Source organism: Chionomys nivalis, chromosome 6 (assembly GCF_950005125.1).
Source record: "Chionomys nivalis chromosome 6, mChiNiv1.1, whole genome shotgun sequence".
NCBI lineage: Eukaryota > Metazoa > Chordata > Mammalia > Rodentia > Cricetidae > Chionomys > Chionomys nivalis.
In genome coordinates, this window is record NC_080091.1 from 48243210 (window position 1) to 48269783 (window position 26574).

Consider the following 26574-nt stretch of genomic DNA (forward strand, 5'->3'; position numbering starts at 1 on the left):
TGGAATTGATTCAGTAGTTTCACTTTCTAGACATCAAGAACACTTAAAATTAAAAACCAAGAACATACAACTCTTATTTTATTTCGTTGTGTGGATCCGTTATTACTGAACTACAGTTAAGTATGCTTTTCTCTATGTGAAATGTTCCTGTGGGAAGGAATTACACAGGATTAAGTCCCCTTCCAGTGCTCCTCGGAGCTCGGCACGGAAAGCTCTTTTCTATTTTGCAAGCCTCAACAAGTCCGCTGCTGAGTCACAACCTCCTTTCCCCCCTGATGTGAGAACTCTTTCTCCCTTGGAAATTAATAAAGCTTCGGAAATGTTCTGATTCGAGTCTCCCGGGGGAAGGCGGGAGGGACGCCAGAATGAACTTGTAGAGGAGGAGTCCGGCACACCCGGATCACAGAGACAACGCACCCAAGGCGTGCTGCAGCAGGGCTGGGAACCTACTCAGCGCAGGCGTGTGCAAATAACCGCGCACAGCCGGGACAGTGCCAGACTTTGTTCCCCTTTCTGCAGTGAACACATTTGCTACACAGTGCGCTGGTGCTTCGCGGTTTACCCTGGAAAAAAATAAAAGCCTTCCCGCGGCGGCAGGGGTCAGTGACAGTCAGTGACAACTCGCTTGGGGGTGCACCAGAACACAGAGCGCGGGACCTTCCCAGATTCCAGCAGCCCAGCGCCCTAGCCCTCGGTGCAGCTCCGCTACAGCGGTCCCTCACGTGACCCCAGGGGCTGAAAGAGGGCGGGACCTGAGCTGGGGGGCGCGTGCAACCGGGGCAGGAGGGGCGGTTGCCCAGGAACCGTCCGCAACGCCCGCGCGTGCTCGCCTCCATGCGCACGCGCGCGCGCGCACGCCTATTCCAACCTCCACCGGCCTCTTCTCCATTCCGCCCTTGGCAAGCTCCGGGCCCGAGGGACACGCTGCGCGCGCCCGCCGCCTGGCAGCCTCCAGGACGCATGCTAATGAGGGGCGGGGCCGGCCTGGCGCACTCCCGCGTGCCGGAGCGCGCGGCAGTGGGCGGGGCGATTGTGAGGTGGCTGCTGACGCACGTTCCGGGGTTCTTAAGCGGCGAGGGCGGCGGCGGCCAAGGCAGCGGCGGTGCCGGAGCCGGTTCCGGGAGGTGGCGGTGGCCTCCGTGAGGGGCGGCGGGGCCCAAGTCGGTGTGCCCCGGCTCAGTCACAGTGTCCCTTTCCCACTGACCCCCCCCCCCAACTCCTTCCACCACGGCCGCGCCGCCACGGCTCCCGGGTCTTCCTAGGCGGGGCAGGGGACGGGGTGCGTCTCCTGCCGCGGCCGCCGGCCTGATAAATGCGGGACTTCGGGTTCGGGGTGCTGCACACTGCCCTGCTGCGCAGCGGCAGCCCCCGGTCCTCGCCCGGCGGCGGCTCGTACCGGCCCTTCGCCGCCGGGCCGTCCGCCACGCCCTTCGGCCCGCTGTCGCCACCGCCGTTGCCTGTCACCGGCTTCTCGGAGGCCGCCTCCCCCTTCGCCATCCCCTCGGGCGGCGGCGCGGCCAGCCCGGCCGCAGCTTCCTCTTCCTCCCCGCTCGTGGCGCATCAGCAGCAGGCCGTGCAGGATGAGCTGCTGTTCGGGCTGACCCAGCAGCCGGCGAGGCCGCTCTCGGGGGCGGCGGCAGCGGCAGCGGAGCAGCTCCCCAGTCACCACCCCGGCGGCGGCACGAACGCGGGTGTGACCCACCTCCTCCCCTCCCAGGACTTCAAACCGAGTCTGCACCACCCCTCCTCCTCCTCCGCCTCCTCCTGCTGCTGCTGCCGCACCTCCTCCCCGCAGGACTTCAGTAAGCGGCAGCAGCAGCAGCTGAGCAGCCAGAAGAGGAAAGAGTTGAGCCCGCCACACCGTCCCCACCCTCCGGACGCGAAGCCACCGCCGCCGCCGCTCCACTGCCCCGGTCGCTTCAGCTCGCCGCCGCCAACGCCGCCGCCGCCCGGGCCGCTCCTGCAGTCGGCGCCGCTCGCCCAGCGCCCGCAGCCGTTCAGCCTCCCGCACACGCAGCACCTCCCGCCGCAGGACTTCGCCCCGCGGCAGCGCCCGGCCGAGCTGCCCCCGCTCCCGCAGCTCCCACCCTCGCCGTCCGCAGCCCCGCGGCGCCGCCACGGAGGCGCGGGAAGCCCTCGCCAGACCCCGGGCGCGGGCGAGGGCAGCGCCGCCGAGCCCCCCAATGCGGGCTTGCCCCCATCGACGCCGCCGGTGAACCCCGCGCCGGGCTCCATGGAGTCGCCCAACCACCCACTGCTCAACAGCCCCAGCACCCTCCTGCCCGGCGCGGCGCTCGGCACCAGCGCCTTCAGCAGCCTGCAGAGCCCGGACCTGCCGCACCCGGGCGGCGGCGGCGGGGGCGGGGGACCCCCCGGAGGCGGAGGGGGAGGCGGCTCCGCGTCTCCGCCACCGCTGCCCGGTTTCGGCACCCCCTGGTCGGTGCAGACCGCATCGCCGCCGCCGCCCCAGCCTCCGCCGGCGTCCCAGCAGCAGCCACCCCAGCAGCCGCCGCAGCCGCCCCAGCAGCCGCCGCAGCCACAGCCTCCGGGCTCCTCGGCCGCCACCCCGGGCGGCGGTGGCGGCGGCGGGGCGGGCGGCTCTCTGAGCGCCATGCCGCCACCCAGCCCGGACTCGGAGAACGGCTTCTACCCCGGGCTGCCGTCGTCCATCAACCCGGCCTTCTTTCCGAGTTTCTCGCCGGTGTCGCCGCACGGCTGCGCGGGGCTCAGCGTGCCGGCCGGAGGCGGAGGCGGCGGCGGTGGCTTTGGCGGCCCGTTCTCGGCGCCCGCAGTGCCCGCGCCGCCCGCCATGAATTTACCTCAACAGCAGCCGGCGGCGCCGCAGCAGCCTCAGAGCCGGAGGTCGCCCGTCAGCCCGCAGCTGCAGCAGCAGCACCAGGCAGCCGCAGCCGCCTTCCTGCAGCAGAGGAACTCGTACAACCACCACCAGGTACGGTCCGGCGGGCGGCGGTGGGGCAGGAGCCCGCCGCCCCCTCGAGCGGCCAGCGCCGGGGCATGGCGGCGGACCCGGGGCCGGGACAGTGAGCTCGGGTGGGCAAGCGGAGAGAGGTGGGCTGGGGCTGCTCCGTGCCCGGCATGCCCGGGGCGGACGGGAGCCGAGGCTGTTCCCTTCTGGAGTTTGTTCGGTGCAGCACTGGGAAAGCCCAGGCGGCACCTGCAGCCGCACCCCGGGACTGTCACCGGCAGGGAGGAACTGTCAGGCGGCGCGCGGCTCTTGGCTGCGGGGCTGGGGGTGCCCTAGGTGTCTGCTCTTTTTAGTATTTGTCTCATCTTGTGGGTTTGAAGACCAGGGCACCCTTGGAACTAGGATTAACGTGTTTCCTCCTGGAAGTCTCCACATGGGGTGGTGTACCGGGATCATGGGGGTATGTGGCTTTGGGAATTGACACCCAGGCAGACTCTTCGCTAGTCCGTGCCCTAGACTCAGGGTCTTTTCTGTTGCTCTCCCCCTCGGCCCCCGCCCAGTGCAGATTTTGGGTTGCCGCTGAGTTCTTGATGTTGAGAGTTTTGTTGCTATTTAATGGAATTAGCATTTGTTATGGTGATCATTCGAAGTTCAATGTCAAGTTATAAAGGATTGTCATGGAACCAAAATTTGACTTTAACTGGTCCTTACTTCTCAAACTTCTGTTGACCAAAGTTTTCAAAAGTGAATGCTGTTTAAATTAACCAAAGTATCAGCCAACAATTAATCGAAATTAACCCAAATAGAAGTTAACAGTTTTGTCGAATCGCTGTTTTCTCCCCAAGAATGGGGAATGTGACCTATAAGGAAGGAGAATACCGACTTTTGAAGTAATGCTCCATTTCCCATGGTTTATATGATCTTGAGCAACTGTCTTTAGTGTGTCAGGCTCTTCATTTTTTAACTTGAAGTTTGCCGCGGAAATTTATACGCAATTTTGAATTCCCAAAGTCAAAATAGAACGTTATCAGGATGTATATTGTGATTCATATTTTAACTACAATATGCGCCAATAAACAAAAAGAAATGGGTCTTACCTCGGAGTGTAAGAGGTCACATGGCTTTCAAATGGAATTTTGGATCATTGGAAAAGAACTTTGAACTGTGAGTCATTTGGTAGGCAAAACAAGGCTACTGCATGGGGTAATTCTGCTGTGACTCCTTGGTTGTGCTTTTCAACTGTGTGGAAGGAGACAGAGGCTTTATGTTCACGATTTTCAGCATTTCAAATCCTGCAGTAACACCCATAGGTACTGGATGTCAAGTTTTTAAATTTTTCGTAAAAGAAAAACGTTTAATTTTAGGATTACAGTATTTACTGAGTTTTAGAAATGACATGGTCTGTGTTTTCACTGTCTAAATCTTAGCAGAAAAATCGTTAGTTTTGGCTTATTAACAGAAATACTAGCAATTCATAGTTTCCTTTTTTAAAAAGTGTATTATGTCTTGTGAATTTTTCATTTTTTGATGACTCTTTTCACCATAGGTTCTAGATGGGAATATATTTTGCTTTTGAATGTCAGTTAACTTAAGAGACTTACATTAAGATTATTAAGAATAAGCAAAGCCTGTGGTTTATTGTATATCTCAGTGGATCCACCTATAGGTAGCATCCGATAATTGCTTTAACAGTTCAAGGATAATTTAACTTAATTAAAGAAATATTGAAAGAAAACAAAATAAAATACCATAAACGTTGAATTAACAATTCAGGAAAATGAATTTCTTCCTGGACCGACCTGACCTTGAAATGCATCTTCAGTCCACGCTGAATGGTTACCTCTTTTGGTTTGTTCAAAGTAGCCCGAGCTGTTTGGGAAGCCTAAGATCTAAAAATTTTGCTTTCATAGCTGAGCTAATTAAGACCATTTAACTAATACTAATTTAACTAGTCCTAGTAGAAGATAGGTTGCTTTCAGGTTCTTCAAAGTTAACTTAAGCTTTGAAGAGTATTTTAGTAATTGTCATGAGACATCGCTATTTATTGTAGATAGGGATGAAAACTTCCCGAACACTGAGTAAATAGAATCTCAACTAGGAGCGCTTCTTTTGTAAACCCTTAGGAAATACTCTGTTGGCTTTCGCGTTTCATTTTTAATGATTTTTTTTTGTTTTTTTATTAAATTCTTAGCTTAGTTCTAAAATTTGAATCTGAATGCTAAGCTCTCCAAGGCCTGTCATTGAAATAGCTGTGTTTTCCTCAGCCTCTTCTGAAACAATCTCCTTGGAGCAACCATCAGAGCAGTGGTTGGGGCACGGCGAGCATGTCCTGGGGAGCAATGCATGGCAGAGATCACCGTAGAAGTGGAAACATGGGGATTCCAGGGACTATGAATCAGATATCTCCACTGAAGAAACCATTTTCTGGTAATGTTATAGCACCACCGAAATTTACTCGCTCTACACCATCACTGACTCCAAAGTCTTGGATTGAAGATAATGTGTTCAGGACAGACAACAATAGTAACACACTCTTACCCTTACAGGTAAGAATGGTATGTAATTGTCCTTATTCCTAATGCTTATCTTTTGAATAGGAAGTGGGGTGGTGGAGGCAGCAATGGCAGTATAGGAAGATTAACAGAATTAAAGATAAAATTTAAGCATATCATTTAATTATTAAAGGATAAAACACAGAGAAAATGGAGATACAAGAATTTCTCTGTAAACACACAATGAATGGAAATAAGCTTCCAAACATTTAAAAAAAAGTTTCTTCCATTACAGTTTGAAGCCTTTAAGTGGCAATTCCTTAAAAATGTCTTAAGTTATTTATTTCTTAATAGACAACCAAATTTTGCCTTTCTGATAATATAAGCTAAAACCTTCTGTAACTAGTTGCACATAGGTTTGTCTGTGGCAAGCTGTTCACATATTAGAATGTTCTTCATGCAGCTGTGATCGTGCCGCAGTAATGTTAAGACCCTTTGAATATAATTCACATTGCCTCCAATGGGTTCAGTGACTATAAATATATACATATGGATGTATAATTTTCCCCACTAACCGTGGCCTAATATTAATGGAGATGTTTTTTCCAGGCCTGTTTAATATTTTGTGACTCTAGTAAATGAGGTTTAATTTTCATCAAAACCTTTAAAGGATGGAACAGAAATTTAAGAAAGAAAGAACTTTGATTGTTTTTCGTTTCTATCTCTGTTTTTTGGTTTTTGGTTTTTTTTGGGTGGGATGGGGAAGAGAACTGCTCATTTCTGATGCAAACTTCTATGCTATTGAAGGTGAGATCTAGTTTGCAGTTGCCAGCTTGGGGCTCAGATTCACTCCAAGATAGTTGGTGCACTGCAGCCGGAACATCCAGAATAGACCAGGTAGGCTGCACAGTGTGTGCTTCTCAGGGTCCTGGCCAGGAGTGTAGTGTTTACAGTATGAATGCGAGTGATCATTTGATTTTCAATTATATAAGCATATGCCAGAGATTATTAAAACAATTTAGTTTTTAAATATCTCGATTTAAATTCTTAATCCATTTATTTTCAAATTCAAAAGATTTGTATTCATATTTTGAAATCATAACAACATTGGTTTTGATTACAATGAATTAATCATGTATCTAAGAGCACCTGACTTTAAACATCAGTCAAACTGAATAGGTACTGTCTTCCTTTCAGAATTATCCGCAATGAAAATGCAAACTCATATGTGTGTTTACCATCCAGCTTTACATTTTGTGTTTTAAGGAATCTTCCAGTAAATGTTTGTCAGATATGCCTCTGAATAACTCCTGTTTTAATTTAGGTTTTTTTTACCTTTATAAAAATAAACTTTTGTGGAATAGTATTTTTATTCTAAATTTTGTTCTGAAATATCTTCAAGATCTTTGTGATTTAAAGATGCTGTCTATCTTTCTGCAGACTGAATTTGAATGTATACTGGTATGAGGGTCATGAGAATTATTATATGAGGACATAAAAACCTCAGTCCTTTTATATGAGGAGATCTTCTTAGAGATCTCAAGTTTGACCTTCGTTTTGAGATTTTGTAAGTTAAGTGAGTGGAGCTATATAATCCATAGCTAAGGCACTTCCTCAAGTAAGTTATCAGCATGAACTGATTTTTACAAAGACTGTATAGGTAGATTAATAACAACACATTTTATAAATAGCATCCTAATCTGGGGGACTAGTATTACCTTGAATAATCAATCAGTCATTAGCTGTTGTTTTAGAAAAATCCAGACTATTTATCAAAGTTGTCCTGCCAGGATCTCACATAGAAATGGTAGTTATCTTGTGTTTAGCTTCTTATCTTGTTAATGTAAGCTTCCCACTCACCCCTTTCTAGTCTCTTTCTCATTCTGTCCCAGTTCACCTCTATTCTGGTATTGTTCAGACTGAATTCCATGATTGCTTAAAAATAGGTTGGGAGAGAGAGATGATTGTAGTTATTTTGAAGGTGAAAGGGGAAATAATTTCAGAGACGAATGAGCATAATTATTTCAAGTGTAAGCACAAAAGCAGTGGCCCTGTATGACACAGCAGCCTTTGTGTTTGCGGGGTAGGTGGGGCTAGAGTTGAGTTGAGCTCTTGCCACTAGAGTAGACAGAGGTGAAGGGGCGTTTATTCTCAGTTCTGGGACTAATAGGACTGCAGTGCTTTACCCTTCCTACCTCATCTTCAACGCCACTCTGCCTTTGCCCGTTTGATAACTTAGGATTTTAGGTAGAAATTTTTTTCCAATTGACTGTTTATATATAGTTTCTGGTAAACTGCTGAGTAATTAGTATTTGTGCAGAAGTGTGATGTGATAGTGGATAAAAATAGGCGATAGAAATTGAACTGAACTGGAAGACAAGTCATTCCAAAACCGGAATCATCATCTTCCATGCATTCTTTACCACAGGCTATATGTTTTCATCTCTTGGTCATAGCCTCATCAACAAAGAAGGATCTTGATGAACAATGTCATGTAAAACCTTTGCTGCCCAGGACTTTTACCGTCTCTGATCTGTTTTGCCATTTCTTTTCCTCTCTGGTTTCACAGTCCTTCAGTCCCCAGGCTAAAACGAGGGGCTTAGCACCCATGGACAATATGACCTCATTGCTGCCTTTAAGTGATCAGATGGTCTTTATTATACATTCTGTTATGTTTCCATCTTTCCATAAAAGCTTGTGGCATTTGGAGTCCTAAAAACACAAGAGCAGCCATGTAAACTGGTAGTGTAAAATATAGACTGTTTGACAAAATTAAAATACTTAAAATGCTTAATCACTTAAATAGTTTGAGATTTTATTTTGTGATCCTAGAATTTTTAATATTAGCAATTTTTGTTAACAAGTATATTATTTTAAACCATTTAACTTTAGTTTATGGTTTATATTTACTTCAGTCTGAAATGAATCAGGTCTACAATCCAATAAGTTACAGAACTAACATCTTCATTCAGGATACTTCAGACGTGACCTATGCCAAGATCTGGACATGCGTTAATTAAGTTCAGTCAATGGGAAAAAATATTTTCATAGCTTAATTTATTTCATTTGTGTCAAGTAAAATTTTATAATTTGGTTTTTATTTTCAATATTTTTTATGGAAAAAATGTCAAATTTAAAACATTTTTAAAGCACGATGCACATTCCTGACTTTAAAAAGAGCTATCAGGGCTTATCTAATGCATGTGTGTATGTATCAGTGTGCAGGTGTGGGTGCACATGGAGATGAGGATGTTAGGTGTCATCCCTCAGGACTGTTGTCCACCTCCTCTGAGACAGGGCCTTTCATTGGCCTGGAGCTCACCATTAGACAAAGGCAAGGCTTTCTGGCCAGTGAGTCTCATGGATCCACCTGTCTCTCCACCATGCATGGCTTTTGAGGTCATTGCCCCATGCTTGTGAAGCATGCGCCTTAACCATTGAACTACCTGCCCAACCCTAATGTTCCTACTAATCTCTCATAAACTACGTTTTCCTTTTTGTTTTTTTCTTTGCCGTTGGGACTAGGATCTTACTTTGTAGCTTAGGCCGATCTCAACTTTGAGATGTCCCTGTCTCTATCCCTTGAGAACTGAAACTATTAGGTGTGTCCAGAATTTATTAATCTGAAAATGCTTTTAGCATTTAGTAAGAACTAATACTCAAAACTGTTATTGATTTCCTCAAAATAGAATTTTCCATGAGACATTTAAAAAATTACAATGTGTTTATTTGTGGATACTTAGATGTTTTAAATCAATGTAAATTTCCTTTTAACTTGGTTGTTTACCACTTACATGTTTTTGTATGAGGCACCTCTGCAGTATGCCCTGAGAAACCCATCGGTACATGTTGTCTTCTCTCTGGGCAGTTTTTAGTGTTTTCAGTGCAGGATATTTGCTGGATATTATGGAAACTGCCTTGAACAAGTTAAAGATATTTTCTATCAATCAAACATCCAAACTAATATAAAGTAACCAATCACATTTTGGAGATCCTCTTCAGGGGATGTCTGTCACTTGACTCTTCCATGGGTATCCCTAAGAAGTAGTGTGGTAGAAAAGCAAGGCCAGCATTTCATGAGCCTGAACTTCGAGAGTGTAGGAGTCTTTATACTCACACACAGTTAAAAGTCAAGAAGCTCTTTTGTTTGAGCAGTAGGTGCTTTCCCTGGGTATTTAAGTGTTTTTGGAATATTATCTGTCTACCCTTTCATAAGTGCTTGTGGCTAACATACGGGTACAGAAAAATAGTCACATAAGCAGTAGACTTTCAGAGGCTACTATCGTTTTCCATTTCTTCTGTTTTTTTCTTGTGACTGTAGGACTCTTATCTCATTTCTATAAAACTCCAATTAACTGATTACCAGATGGTTTTAATATTTTAGACTATTGTATATGAACTTTTCCTCAGTTTGATTTTTCTGAAATGTCTTAGTAATTTTCAAGCAGCCATTTAATAGTAAAACTAACATGATCGTCTGTATTTGTTATTATGTCAGGACAGTGTGTTCTTCCTTATTTCTAAATTGCCTCAAGTCTTCCTTATAGATTTAAACGGATAATAATTTAGATGAGTAAATCTGTTCCTAGTATCCTTACTTTAGAAGAACACATTTGTTTTATAGCACAATATGAATAATTAAATACAATTTGTTTTAAACTATTGCCTTTAAAAGATAGTTATGAACTGTAGAATGTTTTCTTCTAAATATTTAGGGTATAGAACATAAAATATTTTAAGTACTTATACTTTTAGAGCCTACACGGTACATCATAAGAATATTAATGTTTGCTTTGATAGTTTATTAACCCTAACTTTAATATACTTAAGAACTTGAATATTACAATAGTCTTCCATTCAATAGCTAGAAATTCATCTGATAACAAATCTATTTTAGTATCTTATACTTGTTCCAGTTTAGTCAAGTAGCAGATTCTATAGAAAAGTCTAAGATTTAGTCCTTTATAATTACCATCTTAATAATAGTCTTTACACTCATACACCTCAACTTACACGTTTTATAGAGAGTTTTATGGTAGTGATAAAGGGGTATTCATTTTACAGACATTTGAAAGCTAGATGTGTGTGATTAGAAGGACCCTAGCCTTAATTACTTGAGAAGATAGTAGGAGAATCCAGGATATGCGCACACTGTCGAGCAGAAAGAGAGCTGGCAGAAATAGAGGCATTAGTAAGCATGTAGGTCTTGTTTGCACAAAGGCCATCCTCTTCTCACGTCCATCTTATGCCATCTGCTGTAACAATACTTCAGGTCTGTGTGTTCAAGTGGTCTATAGGCGTTGTTAAGTCTGACTTGGTTATTTTCCAGAAGATGGAGGCAGAGTATAAAGAGGTTCGGTGGTGTAGAAGATCACAAAGCTTGGTGCTGTTTATACTGTGCTGGCCAGCAGCTTCACAGTCCACCTAACATCTCCTTAGTCAGATGAGTTAAGATGTGGCACAGTGTGTACTAACCTGCTTTTCACGTAATTCTGTAGCATGTCGAGTTTGGGAAGCACTGTTCCTTTTCATTGATTCTCTCCCACTCCCCTACCAAGTTCACCTGTTCTAGTGAAGCACAGTACGGATAGGTATGTTGTGTGTTCAGGATCTTTCCCTTGAAGGTCAGTGAATTGGACCTCTGTAGGTAGTTGGTGATTAATTGAAGCAAGAGCCTCCTCTCTAGCAGCTTTGCCTTTCAGTGTTACTACTCACCCTTCCTAATTCCTTGATAGTGCCTTGTTTAGTCTACAGTGCTGATCCTGGCCCCTGGCTTTAAAAAGCATACAACCCTAGTTAGACATCAAAGAAGAAGAAATAAACAAACCTTATGTTTTTCTTTAGCTCTCCAAAGACCTAGTTCTGAATATTTTCTGGTTGTTGGTTCCTTTGGGAAATCATGAGGGCTCTAAGCCATTACTTAATGAAATTATATATGTAAATGTCTCTGGGTGCATATGATCCTAGAGAATTCTGGTATAACTTGAATCATGTTGCTCCAGGTTAATGCTTTACTTGGATTTCTGTGGAAACTGTCAGTTTTCTTTTCTGATTCTTTTCTGGTTTCCTGTGCTGATCATTTTGAGAGTTTAGATGACCTATCCCTGCTTCGAATTTGTACATTCATGCATCTAACAAGTGGGTGGGGATGGCTTTGACATATTTTGGAAAAGACATCAGACTCTTTGGAGGGCATGGATCATAGCTTGTTTGTCTCGTTTCCCTCGTTAATTGCTTGTTCATTGTGTTTGTGTTGAGTGGAACATAATATCAATTCTTAGACATTAAAGAACTAAATGTCTTCTATAAAGCAAGGGGATTGTGTTGTCAGCAAAAAAAGCTGTTGTCAACACAGAAGGAAGTTCTCAGAGTTGGGGAGGGGGATGTGAACTGAAGTGCCTCCCCACTCCCCTCTCTGCTGCCTTCATTGGGAGTGGAGTCCAGAGAGGGAGGATTACAAAAAGTGGAAGCACTTTGGAGAGTGAGATTTGAATGTAAATATATGAGGCATTCATACCTTTTCTAATAGTAGTATCCTACATTTAATTTTTGTGTATAGAATGCTTACATATTCACTGTTTTGCAATTCCGAAGACTAAGTCAAGTTTTAAGTGTGTGATAGATGTTTAAAGTGTGGTGCAACTGTTAAATTCTTCTCAAGATGCTCATTTTTAAGTGCCAATGTCTGTCTTCCTAGATATATGAGAGAAACATGAAGCAACTGAAAATGTTTTCTGTGTGTAATATGTGTAAAAATGATCAGAGAGATTATTTCACTGCATTCAGCTAATACTCCAATAAAATTACATTAATTTTTATATATTTTAGAAATGAATGTGCTAAAAATATTGTCCCTTAATAAGAGACATTGTAGTTGACATGATACTTAAATATCAGTATTTTCTTGGGATACAAGTTAAGTAGTAATACATTGATCAAGTGTCCTGCTTTATATAAGAAAGATTATATGTTTTTAACTTCTACTTTTAAAATTACATAGATCTTATATCTTTTCTTTTTCTGTCTTCCAGGATCGAAGTAGAATGTATGATAGCTTGAATATGCACTCTCTGGAAAATTCCCTTATTGATATCATGAGAGCAGAGCATGATCCTCTCAAAGGTACGTCGCAATTTACAGCATCAGTTTCATACATATATTGGTTTGTCTGCTTATGAAAAATTAGTGCTTATATAAACTAACTTTCTGATATGTAAAGAAATATCAACATTATTTCATATGCATTATTCTCTGTCTCTCGTTGTCCTTTATATCAGTGCCCTTTATGTTACAATCTTATCACCTTGAGGAAACAGGAGTACTAGTTACCTAATGGTGTAACAGGTCATGCAAACTTCAGCCACTCGAAGCATCAGTAAGTAGTTGTTGCCACACCATGTGAATACCTTAGGGTTTCTGTTGCTATGGTAAATCACAGTAACCAAGAGCAAAGATTTGGAGAGAAAAGGATTTCAGCTTAGAACTTTTAGTCCATTGGGGAGGAAAATCAGGACAAGAGCACAAGACAGGAACCTGGAGGCATGAACAGCAGCAGAGACTTTAGAGTGACACTGTTTACTTGCTTCTCGTCGCTTGCTCAGCCTGCTTTCTTATACCATCCAGGACCTGTTGCCCAAGGGTGGCACTACAGATAATGGGCCGGCCCCTTCCATATCTATCATCAGTTTTATGAATACATTTTCTCGATTGACTCCCTCTTCCCAAGTGACTCTAGTTTGTGTCAAGCTGACAAATCAGTAGCGAGCACAGTTAGTGTATTGTGAATTCATGAGACTAATAGTTGCTATTTCTAGTTCCGTACTTCTCATTGAGTCAGAACCGTGGAATTCTTTATAAGTTCTCCAGTTTTTATCCTACAAATGTAATGTTTTTTGAGACAGAGTCTCTGTGTAACAGCCGTAGCTATCCTGGAACTAACTCTTTAGATCAGGCTAGCAGAGATCCACCAACCTCTGCCTCCTGAGTGCTGGGATTAAAGGTGTGTGCCCCCACTGCCTGGCAAATGTAATTCTTTTAGAAAATTTTGTCCTAAAACTCCAAAAACTGTGTTGTTGGCAGCTAAATTGATAACAATAATCAGAGTCTTTCTCAGCTTCTGGGTTTTATACATAGAGTTTTTTTGTCTTTCCAATCCTCACATTTTAAGGAGCATGTTATGATTGTTGATGTACACTGGCGGCTATTCCTCAAACTAATATGGTTATGTCTTGGGTTCTTTTGTTTTCTTGTGGGTGTTGTTGATCTTTTGCCTCTATTGTAAGGTTCTCTGTTTGAGGTCTTGTTCTTTTTCACAGTGAGTACTGTTTACCTTGGATCTTCCCTTTCAGAATAAAATCCACACCAGGGTGTGGTGGCATATGACTGTATACTAGCACTCATGAGACTGGGTAGCAAGACTGTCTCAAAAGTAAACACACACACACATATAAGAAAGAAGAGAATTGTTAATAGTTTACAACTAAGAATTTCTGTGCTGAATTCTGTCTTCTCTAGGAAGGAAACTCCTAGGAATTATAAAGTAAAATCAAGCTAGTTCACTGTTACCAATGCATATGAAAAGCTTTCCTTATTTCTCCTGGTCTTTGTTGACAAGGCTTCTTGAAGATGCTAGAGGAAATGTTTCTTACCAACACTACTCATCTGTTTTCAAGCCTAGGCAGTTTACGGTAGAGGGGCATCTAGAGGGGGGACCTAAAAGGAAATGTAGCAACAGAATGATCCTAAGAGTAATGAGTTAAAAGTTATGAGAAATTCATATCTCTTGATAGAAAAAAATTAACTTTGGCCCTGAAAAAGAAAGGAAAACCTAAGCCTGCAGCGACTTGTATGAATTGTCATGTTGGCCAGTTTCTAACTGGACTGTTTCATTTTCCACATGTATTATGGAAGAAAAGGGAAAAGAAAACTGAGCATTTGGGAGAACATCTCCATGTAGTGTAAAGAAATAGGGCTACGTTTACTGCCATGGTGTTAACAGCTATCGGCACTGTGACCTGAGCATTCTAACACTAGATTTCCTTCTCTTTCTTACTGGCTCATTACACTGCTCCCTGCTTTATCATGACACATTTTCTTCCTCCACACACGCTGATCATTGCACTCTACTGGGAGTGGGGATGCTGGACCTCTACCCAATCTGTCTAAGCAAGGTGATTGCAAATTGAATGAGCCTGCCAGGATTAACCAAGGCATATATTGTCTTCCCATCTTTTCTTTCCCTTCCTTCAGGAAAGCACTTTGTCTTCTTATCTCAGAAAATCTTTCCCTTCTTTAATACACAAACCACCAACATGTTTCTCATAGGAGCAAGATGAAGCTTATTTTATCCTCTTAAAATATCTTCTTCAACCATCATTTGCTTCATCTTCCTCATGAGATCTACCAATAGACAGGAGAGGGAGAGTGCAAAATTTTAAAATGGGTTCCCTGGTCTCTTTCTATTGTCACAAGAGATTGTATTACTTACATATTGCTGCAAAAATAAGTCAAGAGTTTAGCTTAAAACATTTACCTTATATAATTTGTTAAGCTTAGAATTGGGTAGCAACTTGATTATTTCTGGCTAAGGGTTTCATGAGGTAGCAGCCAAATTGGTTGATCCTATAGCCTGAAACCTTGATTAGGCTAAAGAATTCCTTTCCATATGGTGGGAAAGTTACAGCGTGTCTGCCTACCCGTGCTGCCCACAGTAAATGGCACAGATCAGTACAAATGCCCCGGCGCCCTACAGCCTAGCCTCAGAAGCATCATACCGCTGTTTCCACAATATGACTAAAGATATGTAAATATTAAGAGACAGGGGCTGGAGGGGACCATTATGAAGGTTAATTATTTCAGGAGTCAAAGGCAGATCTATAAGTTTATATTTACTTCCACTCATAAGATTAAAGCAAAAGATAAGCTTCTCACAGTGGGTGTCAGCAGGGAGGAAACAGTCGAGTAGATGTATAGATGTGGAAAGAGAAAATGATTACTGGTCTGGCTAAGAACTAAGAGACTTCACTCATAGAAGTCACCTCTCCTCCCACTGTCCTCTAAAATTCTTTGCTCTAGTTACTCACTTTTTCCAGCACCCACCTCCATGTTTTAAGAAGGAGGTTTTTTATGGTCTTGTGTAGCAAACGGGAAGCTCTCAGCTTGTTGGAGATGGACAGATAGCAACTGGTGGCCAGACACGGAACTTTGTACCATGTGCCAACTCTGTACCCTTTGCCCACTGTGCACTGTGAGGATAGACACTGAGGAAAGCCAAGTTCTTTATCCCTGAGGAAGGTTTAACCTGCTGGGGAAAGACAGAAGGATCATATACCAAAACTTTCCATGTATCTACAGAAGCTAGAACTACTGTAGAGGAGAGAATGTTTAGAAATATGGTAAATGGGAAGTTATTCCTAATTTATATATGGAATAAAGGAAATTCTGATATGAAGCTGGAGTAGATCACTGTTGAAGAATTACTGGGAGGAAGTGTCATTGCGTGAGAAAGCAAACTTGAGCTTGGCACTTCTGAAGAACTGAAAAACTGATCCCAGTTTGTTGTTTGGTGCCACATGGCACCGTTGGTTATACCCCGCTCATTCAGTATTGTAAGGCATGGTCTGTCATCAGAAACACCACCACACGGGGTGTGCTTTCCTCAGCCCGAGTACCTCTGACGGAGCCGCTGTGTCTTTCTGCAGTGTGTTCTCTGTGTGTACCCTCTGCCTCTGACGGAGTTTCTGTGTCCTTCTGCAGTGTGTTCTCTCTGTGAACACTCTTTCTAATGGCTGTCTTGATTCTAGGCACGCTCTGCTTTCCTTTCAAAGGAAGAATAAGTGTGGAATTTTAAATAGCTAGAGAAAAGTCATGCTTTGCCAAGTTCAGTTTCATAATTTTGCAATTTTATATTTGCATATGTACTTAAAATAATCTGTGATCTTTTCATGTTTGTATGAGTTCGTTCATTCTTTCCCTTTAAACAAAAGAACAAGACAGATCATTGTTAAGCCGCCCTCCCTCCTGCCCACAACAATTTGTGAAAAGGGTCTTACTGTGTAAGATTTAAACACTGCGCCCTCCCTCGAACTGTAAGGACAAAAAATTGAATTTCAGCTCATAAAAATTGACCTAAAGACTATAGGGAGAAATACAGTTTGTGTAGCAGTTCTTGAGAAGATCAGTCTCAGCTGGTCATAATGATTTTTCCAGTGTTCCCTGAGTAGTTCAAGAAAGTCCAGAAACAAGGACTTAGAATGGGATTTTATGCCAATAAACATTTTGAAGTGCATGCTTTTCAAAGGCTCTAAGAACCTGAGTCTCTATTACCGAGTATCAGCTTTATTCCTCACTGATAAACGCCTGTGTTTATGACTCTAGAAGCAAGAAGCCCTGCTGACATTAGGGTACCTGCCCCGAGAGACGGGAGCCACTTGACACTGCTTGCGCAGTACCAGATTCTTGCTGTCGCCCTATTTTGCCCTCTGTTTCTCTCATTGACTTTATGAAAGGAAACAAAGTTCAAAGCCACAAAGCAACTTAGACGAGTTTGTAAGCCTCCTGTGGAGAAATCATATTCTAGGACTTAGGAACTTCTGGGTGGGCGGAGGTTCTCAAGCTTGTGTCAGATCCACTCCCACAATTGTATATTTTATTTTTAGCCCTGTATTGTCACTGGTCACTGTCCTATGATTTTCATGTCCTTTATTCCTTTTTTTTAAATCTTGACTTTTTAAAGGCAATGTTCCTCTTAATGAAAACAGAGTCTTTTCACACATAGACTCTATCCTGATTGCGGTTTCCTCTCCTTCTACTCCTCCTAGTTATTCCTCATCTCCCCTCCCATCCAGATCCACCAGCTTTCTAGCTCTCATTAGAAAACAAACAGGCTTCTAAGGGAACATAATAAAATAAATAGAATATGATATAGTATAGTAAAAAAAAAAACTAACACATCAGAGTTGGACAAGACAAAAAACAGAAGGAAAAGAGCCAAGAGAAGGCACAAGAATCACAGACCCACTCATCCACACAGTCAGGAATCCCATAAAAACACTAAACTGGAAGCCATTAATATACCCTCAGAGGCCGTGCCTTTGTCTTAATGGTATAGAAATCATGTTTTGTTGGGCCTGCTTTACATTACCCTCCCGCGATGGGACATCCATTTTGAACTCTTGGTCGTACTGACTTTTTTATAAGATCATAGAGCAGTGTAGAGTTATAATGTCCAATTTGTTTTCATTTAGTTCCTGGGTGGCTGTCAAGCACGATGCTATCCTGAAGCCTGTTGCATGTTTGTCTTAACATTTTTTTGTCCTTTTTGGGTCCTGTTTTATTTGTCGTGCCTGTAGTTCAGAAGTTCCACAGTAATGGTATTATAGGTTACAAACATGCAAACGCACTTGCCTCTGTTTCTCTTACTTTTTGAGTTGCATATTCCTTTGGATCCACAAACAGCCTTCTTTACTTCATAGAAAGTTGGGGCTTGATTTCTTTTATAATTTAACCCCTTCTACCATTGTGGGAATTTTTTAATTGTTAAGCCTCCTACACTCATAATCTGTTGGTTTGGAAAGAAACAGTTCCCATTGTTTTGTGTGGTGGGATGGAGAACAGAGCAGTGTGCTGTCACTGGTTCACTCCTTAGCTCTTCACAAGATGTTCTCAGATCACGTGACTGCAGTTTTAAGACCCTCTTAGAGAACATTTTTATAACTTCATTAATAGGCCTTTTAATTTTATCTGATCTTAGCTTTCTGATTGATATTCTGTTATAGTGTTGTCTATACTTTCTCAACATCCTTTTTTTCTTCTTGCTTTGATCTCAAGCTGGATGCTTTTGTCAGATAGAGACTGCTTACTATCCATGCTTAGAAGTAAAATACTAATATGGAAATGGAAGCTCTGTGCATGCAGTTAGGTGTAACTAATAGTGACTTCAATAAGCAAATGCTATGAGACACTGACAAGGTCTTTTTCTCAATATTTCACTGTGGTCTAGGAAGCACACCTTGGTATCTTCCACTTGTTTTTGTGAGACCTTGTTGAGTCTAGCTTTGTAGTCCTCTTTGAAGAACCAAAAAGGTAGCCATGTATCCCCAGTGCTTTTAAAAATGAACAGGCATTTAACGGCCTTCCTGTTTTCAGTTCTACCTCTCCTCCACTTTCAGGGTTAGCCAAAGCTTCTCGGTGCTGATTCTCACCAGGGGTCTGCTTATTTCCAGATGACGTTCCCGTGCACAGAGTGGCTTGAGGTTGTGCCTTCAGTGAGTTATGGTTTAGTCAGTGACACTTTAAAAGTTTCAGCTTTCAGAAACATGCTAATGTGGTTCTCCTGTGATCCGTTCCATTCATCTTTGCCCTAGTGAAATATTTCTCTGTCAACAGAAGCCATGCTAGGTGATTCAAAAAGCTAAAGAAGTAAATAAAAGTATTAGTTCCTCCACATTTAACTGGAAGATTCTGTGGTCCCTAGTTAACTTGTACTTCCTGAGTGAAGAGGCCCCTGTATCCCTGCCCAGGGTAGATTAAATTGTATAAAAGACTCCGAGAATCAGATTCCTTTCAGAGTATCTCATTTATTTGAGCTCTATCAACTTCTTAGTTTAGGTATCTTTCAAAGGATACTATGTCATGGGAACAGTGACCATATATCTGTTTGTACTTTGCAGTAATATCTATGAAAATGCCGAGCAAATAGAGGCATAGGCACTATTGTTTATATAAGTAAACACGTTGCATTTTAATTCTTATTCTTCACAAATATTTGTTCAGAATGTCTAGAATCATCATGTATGGTATCTGTGCATGTATAACATCATGCCTCACTACAGTTAACTGTTAAATTAAAATCTCGTGCATTTTTATCTATATTTATTTCCATGGGCTATACTAAATGTTTAGTTTTGTGACTGAAGACATACATACATATATACATACGTACGTACGTACACATACATGCACCTTGACTTATAATTTGAAAATATTATCATTCAAAAATGTATTTACCACACCTAATCTACCAAGTGTGTGCAGAGCATTTACCACAGTATTTTATAAAGTGTGTAAGACTGAGGGATGTAGCTCAGGGGTCTCATATTACCTAGCATGCCCAAGGTCCTGGACTCATCCCCATCTTGGCAGAAAAATGAACTATTGAATATCCCTTCTTGAATACTATACTAAAAGCGAAACCTGGAGTGATAATATGTTAACTTTTACCACCATTATAAATCATGGATGTCCTCGTTGCCAACTATACCAGTTTATCATTGCCACTTGAAATATTTGGTCTCCCATTTGTTATTTTTAGTAGCCATCAGAATATTTTTATTTCAACAAATTTATACTGGAAAGTTTACAGGCATCAGATCAACTTGACTTTAATATTTTCATATGAATTTTAATGTAGTAACTACAATCCATTATTTTACTAGATAGCCAATTTAGTGTTCTCTTCTCTCTCTTAGTTACACTTTGCTTGAGACAAACAGTTGTATTACATGATTCTTGGTGTTGCTTTGTGTATTTCATAGTATAAAGTGATAAAAGAACAAAGAAATAAAACAGCATAATTAGACAAATGATATGATAGGATCTTGATTTAAGAGTGAGCAGTTGAACTCAGAGGACATTAACTTTTATAAGCTAGATGTCAAGCGTGGCTGTGTTGCTTTCATGGAGTCTACTCTGTCCATTTAAGGGTCCTTTCTACATTTTATGATCTTATTCCTAGGGCTTTGGGGGGAATTTGTGAAGCTTTGAGAGTGGGGTAAAAAATGACTATCATGTACACTGGAACCGATTAAAAATTGGAATTATTCAGTGTTGGTACTGACTACATTTAAGTGGACTTTCAGAACTTCATGTCAGATCTTTAGACATGGAAATAAAGGTGAAATGTAGACTGCAAAATAAATATTGGATGAACATTGAGAATGAAGCTTTATTGAAAGCACATAAGAAAGAATGTTAGTTGTCTTCAGTTAAGAATTCATAGCTGTGGGTGTTAATATGCCCACACATTGATCACACATCAAGTTTATTTTTCCTCACAACCAGCATGTTCAGCCATGTTCAAACTTTGTTTGGACACCAGTAGCTTATTATTAATGGTTACTACCAAGTATCAACTGCTAATAAGTATTAGAACTTGGTAGTTGTTGAGTTGGTGCTTTTAACCATTGCACTTTTTTGTGCGTTTCTAATCTAGGTTCTTTATGATTATTATATATGTTGTCATTTAGTTTTCTCTTTAAAAAAAATGTTGACAAAATGCATCACATTGTACTTTAGCAATTTTCTCATTTTTGATGAGGAACATTCTTGAAAATATTTTAAATTACTTAATATTGTCGTTTCTACAGTTATTTATTTGCATTTGTGCATGAGTGTGCACACATAGCACAGTACACATTTGGAAGACAGAACAAGTTGGAAGAGTTAGTTCCCTCCTTCTACCACGGTGGTCACAGGGCTCACCTCAGGCCTTCAGGCTGACAGCAAGTACCTTCACCCACTAAGTCATCGCACTAACCCCGTGTTAATGTTAAAATAGACTTGCCTAAAAGTAGCACATGTGCATTATGGATATTTTAAAATCTTGGTGAAACGACTCATTCCACAAACTTGATTACAATTATAATGAATGAATTGCCTCAAGACTTTGTATACTTAGATCCTTTGGGTTATCAGGAAAGTCAGCTTCGGGAAGATGGAGGTTCTTTTTGTAGAGTGGAGCCCGTAGAGTGTGGTGGTTTGAATAAGAATGATCCCTGCTGACTCATGTATGAATGCTTTGTCATCAGTTGATAAACTGGGGAGGAGGAGGAGGTGTTACCTTGTTGGGGCAGGTGTTGCCTTGGAGGAGATGTATCACTGGGAGTGGACTGTAAGCTTTCAAAAGCCCACACCAGGCTTAGTACCTCCTCTCTTCCTGCTCATCAAGATGTAGCTCTTAACTACTTCTCCAGCATCATGCATAGGCCTCCTTGTTCCCCCCAAGACGATAATGAACCAACTTTCTGAAAACTATAAACAAGATTGCAATTAAATGCTTTCTTTTAGAAGAGGTGCCTTGATCATGGTGTCTCTTCACAGCAGTAGAACAGTGACCAAGACAGATGTCTACATTCCTTTTCACTTTTCTGTTATCTGGAAAATCCTGTTTCTGCCTCCTGACCTAAAATTTCCTTAGTTTACCCATCTATCTGCATCTCAGCAAGCAGAAGAAAATTAGTCTTTCCCTTTTAAAGCATATTTTCCAAAAATTGTACATACCACTTTTATCTTTATCTTCTGGCCAGATCTTACACAGTATGACAAAAACTGAGAAGTGGAGTTTTTTATGCTCTGGGCCTTTTTCCCCCTGTAAAAGAAATTGGGTTTCTCTTGTTGATAGGTAGGCCTTAATGTCAGTTTATGTACCGCCAGCCTTTTAGACTTATAGCGAGGAATTACTTTTATAGCTGTATGTTCTTTTACGCATTTTTTCTATTGCAGTTTAAGTGTTGTAAACCTTCTATGCATTCTTTTTCCTATATCCTGTTATCAATAGGATCAGTATCAAAGCAATATAAGAGAATCAAGCCAGTCAGGTTCCCATTCTGGCAGTCATTCCTCCCAATGATGAAGTGACTTAACCTTTCTTGTGATAAAGTATATTCACATTAAAATGAAAAAAAGAATCAAATTCAAAGGATTGTTACTAGAAGTAAATAATTGATAGTTGAATCTATAAAATCCCTTTGTATAAAATAAGCCCACAGATGTTGGTCGTCATTACTTTCAGTTGGCAGATTCCTAATCAAAGTGGTTTTGATATAAATAAAGCATTAACTGTGAAAGTTAACTTCCTAATTAATATTAACACTTTCACTGTGGTAGATGATAAGTAATTGGATCATTTGAGTCTAAATTTGCTTATTTATTTGTGGAGTGTTAGAATATATATTCAAATATACACTCATTTACCAATTCATTTTCTTCTGTTGCCTTTTAAAGTCCATTCAAATGCCAGAGTGTAAAAGGACTGTTTTTGCAGTCCAAGGGAATAGTGAAACTGTTAGAGAATAAATTTGTATCCACGTAAAGTTACCTGTCTTTAAGCAAGACCTCTGGACAAAGGCTCTGCTTACTTGATGTAACATTCTAGTCAGTAGGCCTCCATTCCTGAGTTTAGCTAAGTGCTTCTTTATGTTTTGTTTGGTGAGATACTGTACATACATAATTCTTAAAGCAGTGGGCAAGCATTACTGAAGTTTTGTTTTTGTGTCTCTGACTATACCGCAGGGAAGGCTTGTCTTATTTCTCTTTTTACCTTCTGTGTTCTACATTCTATCAGGAGAGAAGAACTGTTGCACTCAACAGCAATATTGAAAAAATTTCTGTTTTAAATATCATGTCAGAAAATCAGCAATTTTTGATGATGACTTTACATTATTCTCTAAATTTGGTCAGCTGCAACAAAATGTTAGGAAAGTCCTAATTTCCAAAATAAACTGTGACTCCTTGAAAGTTTTGTGACATGCTTTCAAAATGCCGCTTAAAAGCTGTGTTTCCTAGGTCTCTCAAGTGTGTACCTTCTCTGTGTGTTTCCCTGATTCTCACTCCCCAGAACAGTAGACAGAATTGTGTGTTTCTGGATTATGGAAGCTCTATTAAACAGCTCATTTAGTTAATTCATGAAACTTGGGAGTAAAAGGTGATAAATTGTCCTTTTAAGGAACAATTGCTTACGTTTCTAAATCACAGTGTGCCAGAGATCATGTTATGCATGTTTATATATGAATCTCTACTTCATTAATCTCTCTGTGTGTATGCTTACTCTTCTGATGGCAGTGAATTTCATGTAGGGTTATTGTCCTCTTAAAGAGAAACTATGCCGATGGTGACTAGAATGCATGCAATCCCAGTATTACATTTGAATGTAGCCTTAAAAATGAAGTTAGATGAGTGCATTCTTGTCTTTCGGTGAGCTTCAATAATGGTCATCCGTGCTGTTTGCAGCAGCCAAACACACACTGGTGTGAAATAGTAGCTGGGCTGCAGCGTGTTTTCTGCATGGTCTTTGTAGCGTGTGTGATACTGTTGTCTCCAATTGTTTTAAATGCAAAGCCTTCAAGAAGAGCAGCTTAGAGCAGACAATTTGTTACTGTTCTCACAAGCCTTAGTATTTTCCCTTTTTATTCATAAATAATTTTTAAACTCTAAATGAAGTACACTTATGATATTAGTAATAATAATGGTCTAGGATGTCTTCTTTGAATTTCTTTATTTAAACATGACAGTATAAAACCACATTGACATTATAAAAACCACATTGACTTAAATTTTTAAAAAATTTTTTAAAAAGGCTTGTTCTAATTTTACATTATAAAATTTTAGTTATTGTTGAACTCAAAGTTAAATCTATTTCCTCAAGGTTTTATTTTTGACAAAAGTCTAGAGAAAAATTCCAACTGTTTGACTACACTTTAAAAACTCATTTAACATGTTTTCAGAACTGGAGTCCCCATGATACCTTTACAGTACAGAGAGAAAGACACGTGTTTGCATTTGCTCTCATTGTTGTGATCTTATGGCATGGGAACTAAAATGAACTTTCCCAGTTTGTTTTCAGGTTTCAGAGATAATATGCTTTGAGTTAAATATAAACTTTTTAGTTTTAAAAACTATACAGTGCTTAAAATTATTTTCTTTACCCTACTTACCCCTGCCCTTTTTTCTTGTCAAATAGCTTCATAATCTTTAATTCTTCTTTTCTTGTCTATTTAAAGGTCGTTTGAGCTATCCACATCCAGGAACTGACAATCTGTTGATGTTAAATGGTAAGTTTTACCAAAAATTTTATGTTTCCATTTGGTTCATACAATTGAAGATGATTTAATATGTATTCCCCTGAACCTTCCTCCATATAGATAGTTCAGTTGTCTCGTAAAAATAAAACAGTGTTCAGGTATGGCTAGACTCACCTGTAGCCCCAGCTCTGTGGGATGCTGGAATGAGCATCATGTGACCCATCAAATACAGACCATGGGTAGCAGAGTGAAGGCACATCTTTTAAAAACATGAAGTAAAGCTGCAAAATTAAGAATCTGCATGTTTTGTTTCTGAAAACAATAGTCATTGAGAAGTGTATTGTGACAGTATAATTCAACCACTCCAACCTCGGGAGCAATCCTTGTTGGGATGATGGGGTTCTAGTTCAAGTTGTGACCTAAGACAAGAAACTTAGGTCTTAGGTCTTAGTTTCCTGTTTCTTACTCTGTAAACTGGAGATAAAGACAACTTCTAAGGACTAAATAAGATAAAGTTTGCAAAGTAAATAGACCCTAGTACTCAGTATAAGCACTTGTGTTTGTTTTAAGGAATATAACGATGAATTTATAAATGTAGTAATCACACTGATTTAACTTATTGTAACTTTCCAATTAGAAGTTCATCAGTCAGAAAAGTAAAACTTTGATTAAAATGTTTTTCTTGACATTGGACAAATACAAATATATTTATAGTCACAAGATTAGTATAAACATGATTATGGGAGTGGAGATGAGGGTGAAAGTCCTTTTAAGGGGGAATCTTGAGTTACAATCAAGGAGAGGCAAAGAAGAGGGATACCTGTAAATAATACATGCTCAAAATTGCATCATTACGTTGGCTTGGGTCCTTTCCACTTAAAGCTTTATTGAAATAGGATGTAATAAAGGTGTGTGAGCAAATCTGAAAGTGAGGTCACTGTGAAGTCAGGCCATGTACAGTGACTGAAAAGACAGAAGGGTAGAAAGGAAGCCTGTCGTCTGAGGAGTGTCAGGGGAGACAGGATTTTGGAATGAGAAAATATTGAAGCACAGTGATAGGGAAGGTGATGGGTTGATCACAACCTGAGTGTAATGCCTTGGGTTGCCAGACACATGGCAGCCGGGTCTAACCTAGTCTAAACATGTAGCAGACTGGTCTAAGCACTGGGACTTTGAGTAGAGCGATGATGTTGGAAATGTTATTCAAAGACCTCTTCTAGTCCTTGGTTCTCAGTCTATGGCTAACATGGTGCTGTTGAAACTGAATGTCATTACAAAATAGCTTATTGTTAATGTTCTCTCCATTTGATTTGTGAAATAGGATAGGCTTAGGTAACAGTAAACTATATATGGATTCACTCCCCTTAAATGTTCTATGTAGAAAATAAACATAAATAACTTTTTTATTCTAATGTCTGAAAAAGTCACTGAAGTTTCCCATTTTTCATGTGTCAAAATACATTTGAAAGAAGTACCCTGCAAAAATGTGTGAGTTGTATTATTTACAGCTCGTCTTACGTTTTGACTGAAGAGTAGCCCAGGTGGTTATGATAGAATACCAGTCATGTAAGCAAGGAACTTAGAAAGTCAGTGCCAGAAATTTGTGTGTTTTCTGCAGTATAATAAAAAATACAAGGTTCTGTATGTCAAGTATTTGTCTCTATTTGGATTGAATTGCATTTTCCCCACTTTTCCCAAAGAAAATAACATATTTTTATTAGTACCCTCTCACAAGAGGGGAACCAACAGAGCAAAGTATTAGGTGAGGGAAAAGGTATTAGCAAGCTAGTTTGGACTTTAAATTTGCATTTGTTATCATATATACAACCACCTATGTGATCAGAGTTTGTTTTATTTTTGGAGTGAAATGAATTATTGGGTATCTTTTAATTAAGGAAATGTACCCAGGGTTGGCGTGCTGGTGCATACCCATCATCCTAGCATTTGGGAGGTTGAGGCAGGAGAATCCTTCCTTAACCGTGTAGTGAATTTGAAGCCAGCTTGGGCTAGATGAGACCCCGTCTCAAAAGACAAGACTATTATTGATCCTATACTTCTAAAGACAGATGCTCCAAATATGCTGTGTCAATTTATGAAGCTAGGAAACCAGGGAGGATAAAGGGAGTGGATGAAGATGTAGGGTTTTGAAAAGGACTGTTATTTGGGTCATAGGTATTTTTTTTTTTTTTTTTAGTTTTGCCTTCTTTATGCTGGAGAAATGATACTTGCTTTTGTTTCTCACCAAAAAGAACATTAACATATTTCTAGTTGATTTTCTCTTTTTTCCTATGCTACCTTTTAGCTAAAGTAATTTAGCTATAGAGTTGAGACATCCCTGAACAGAGTATAAAAACCATTC

General features: G+C 41.0%; 1 protein-coding gene across 4 annotated transcripts in view; it reads left to right on the forward strand.

The window, feature by feature from the left end:
* The first annotated feature begins 1215 nt into the window (after positions 1-1215).
* Cpeb2 (cytoplasmic polyadenylation element binding protein 2) overlaps positions 1216-26574 on the forward strand; it is a 49051-nt gene continuing 23692 nt past the window's right edge. For 2 of the 4 annotated variants that reach the window (XM_057771375.1, XM_057771376.1), the window contains exons 1-5: positions 1216-2950; positions 5191-5472; positions 6226-6315; positions 12450-12540; positions 24195-24245. In XM_057771375.1, coding sequence (XP_057627358.1) covers positions 1313-2950; positions 5191-5472; positions 6226-6315; positions 12450-12540; positions 24195-24245 — 2152 coding nt within the window. In that variant the 5' untranslated portion in view covers positions 1216-1312. The remainder of the gene's footprint in view (positions 2951-5190; positions 5473-6225; positions 6316-12449; positions 12541-24194; positions 24246-26574) is intronic. The other 2 variants (XM_057771377.1, XM_057771378.1) reach the window with 1 other exon arrangement.